Genomic DNA, 1,697 nt, shown 5'->3' with positions numbered 1-1,697 from the left:
GGCACGGCGGGGACCCGGCAGAGATGCCGTGCCGCCCGGGCGAGCGCTTCCTGCTGCTCGAGCGCCCGGTCGCCGTGGGACAGGCGGGCTCTAAGGAGGTGGACGCGCTGGTGGCCAAGCTGGGCGAGGTGCTGCAGCTGAGCGCGCAGCGGGCGCCGCCGCCGCCCCGCGTCCCCAAGCACCTGGGGCCGGGCAGCGCCCGCGACCGCGCCGCCCCCTACTCGCCGCGGTGCTGCAGCGGGGCCGGGTTGCTGGCGCCGCGGGGACCGGCCCCGCCGCAAGCTCACTCGCAACATGTTGAGCCTCCGCGGCCGGACCGGAGCGGCCAGCAGCGGGTGACCAAGCAGCTGTGCGGACGGGGCTGGCTGCGGAGCGCCGCCCGCCGGAGGAAGCAGCCTCCGCCGGGGCCGGGCGACGGGCCGGCGGAGGAGGAGGACCCGCACCGGCTCCTGCAGCAGCTCATCCTTTCCGGCAACCTCATCAAAGAAGCCGTCCGGCGGCTGCAACTGGCGGCGGCGGCGGCGGCAGCAGCGGCATCGGCGGCCTCCAGCGGCAGCGCCTCGGCGGGGAGCGGCGGCGCGGACGGCGAGGCGGCGGCGGCGGTGCAGCCCCTGCAGTAGCCGGCGGGGAGAGCGGCGGCGGTGACCGGGCGAAGGAGCGCGGCCGCGGGCGGCGGCGGAGCCCCCGCCGGGCGGGCTGCGGGAGCGCGGTGCGGGCTCCGCCAGGATGTAAGTGTGTCCCGGCGGCGGGGCCCCCGGGCCGGTGCCCGTTCGGGCGGGAGGATGCCCGAGCCCCCCGCCCCAAGGTCACCCGCGGCGCGGACCCCGCGGAGCCGCAGCCGGCGAGGCCGCGCACGCCGCCCGCCCCGAGCTGTTGTTGTGCCCCCCTCCCTCTCTGCCTTCCCGGGAGCTCCTCCTTCTCCTCCCCCCGCCGGGGCAGCCCGGCCGGGGCCGCGGACCCCCCCGCCGCCGGTCCCCCGCTGCCGCGGAGCTGCTCCGTCTCCCAGGAGCCATTTGCAATAATCCTCGCTGACCCCGGCGGGAGGTGTTTCCTTTCCCCTCCCGGGCTGGTTTGGTTTTTTTGTTGGGGGTTTATTTGTTGTTATTTTAACGTTTATTGTTATTGTTTTTCGTTGTGACTGTATGAAGCAGTTTTAAAAAATGTGAATATCAAAGCTGGAAGGCAGCTGGACTTAATAACAAATGAGTGAATGGAGCCTGAGATGCATTGTTCACATAAGGTAGCCGAAACAAGTTTTTTCTACCAAAAAGAAAAACCCTGAATCCACCCTTCCCCGACAAACTCAATGGCTCAAGTACAAGATGCAGCTGTTGATTTTAAATATATGCACTTCGTACCGGAGCGTTTGAAATGTGTTCCTGATTTACAGGACTTACTGTCTTAATTAACCTGTCTGTATTGAATAAACGTGGTCTTGTTTTTATTTTTGGGTCTGTGTCTCATTGTTAAGAGGAAATGCCTTCTGGTTCATGAGAACAAAACTGTGTAGGCACGTTCCCCCTTGGTCTTCTTTCAGTTGTAAGATCTCCATTTTGCAAGCAAAAAAAAAAAAAAAATGCCCACAACAATCCGCATAGTCTGATGCAGTGGGACACCGGTTATTAATGCACGGAGATGCAACTGAGCCCCTTTGTTTGCCAGCAGCGTTCGTTCCTAAGCCGTGAGACGCCCCTTCG

At 64.5% G+C, this 1,697-nt stretch overlaps 1 protein-coding gene across 1 annotated transcript; it reads left to right on the top strand.

The window, feature by feature from the left end:
* Positions 1-6: 6 nt before the first annotated feature.
* On the top strand, positions 7-1,444 carry LOC121340142 (GSK-3-binding protein-like). Its single transcript, XM_041412660.1, has one exon. It carries the CDS (start codon positions 24-26, stop codon positions 618-620), a length of 597 nt encoding a protein of 198 aa, XP_041268594.1. The 5' UTR covers positions 7-23; the 3' UTR covers positions 621-1,444.
* The last annotated feature ends 253 nt before the right edge of the window (positions 1,445-1,697 follow it).

The sequence above is a fragment of the Onychostruthus taczanowskii genome, unplaced genomic scaffold (assembly GCF_017590055.1).
Source record: "Onychostruthus taczanowskii isolate IOZ18803 unplaced genomic scaffold, ASM1759005v1 scaffold4, whole genome shotgun sequence".
Classification (NCBI taxonomy): Eukaryota; Metazoa; Chordata; class Aves; order Passeriformes; family Passeridae; genus Onychostruthus; species Onychostruthus taczanowskii.
This window is presented reverse-complemented; position numbering and strand designations above follow the sequence as displayed.

What these genes read in the sequence shown, in the direction of transcription:
- LOC121340142 (XM_041412660.1), top strand. Translation starts at nt 24, where the DNA reads ATGCCGTGCCGCCCGGGCGAGCGCTTCCTGCTGCTCGAGCGCCCGGTC.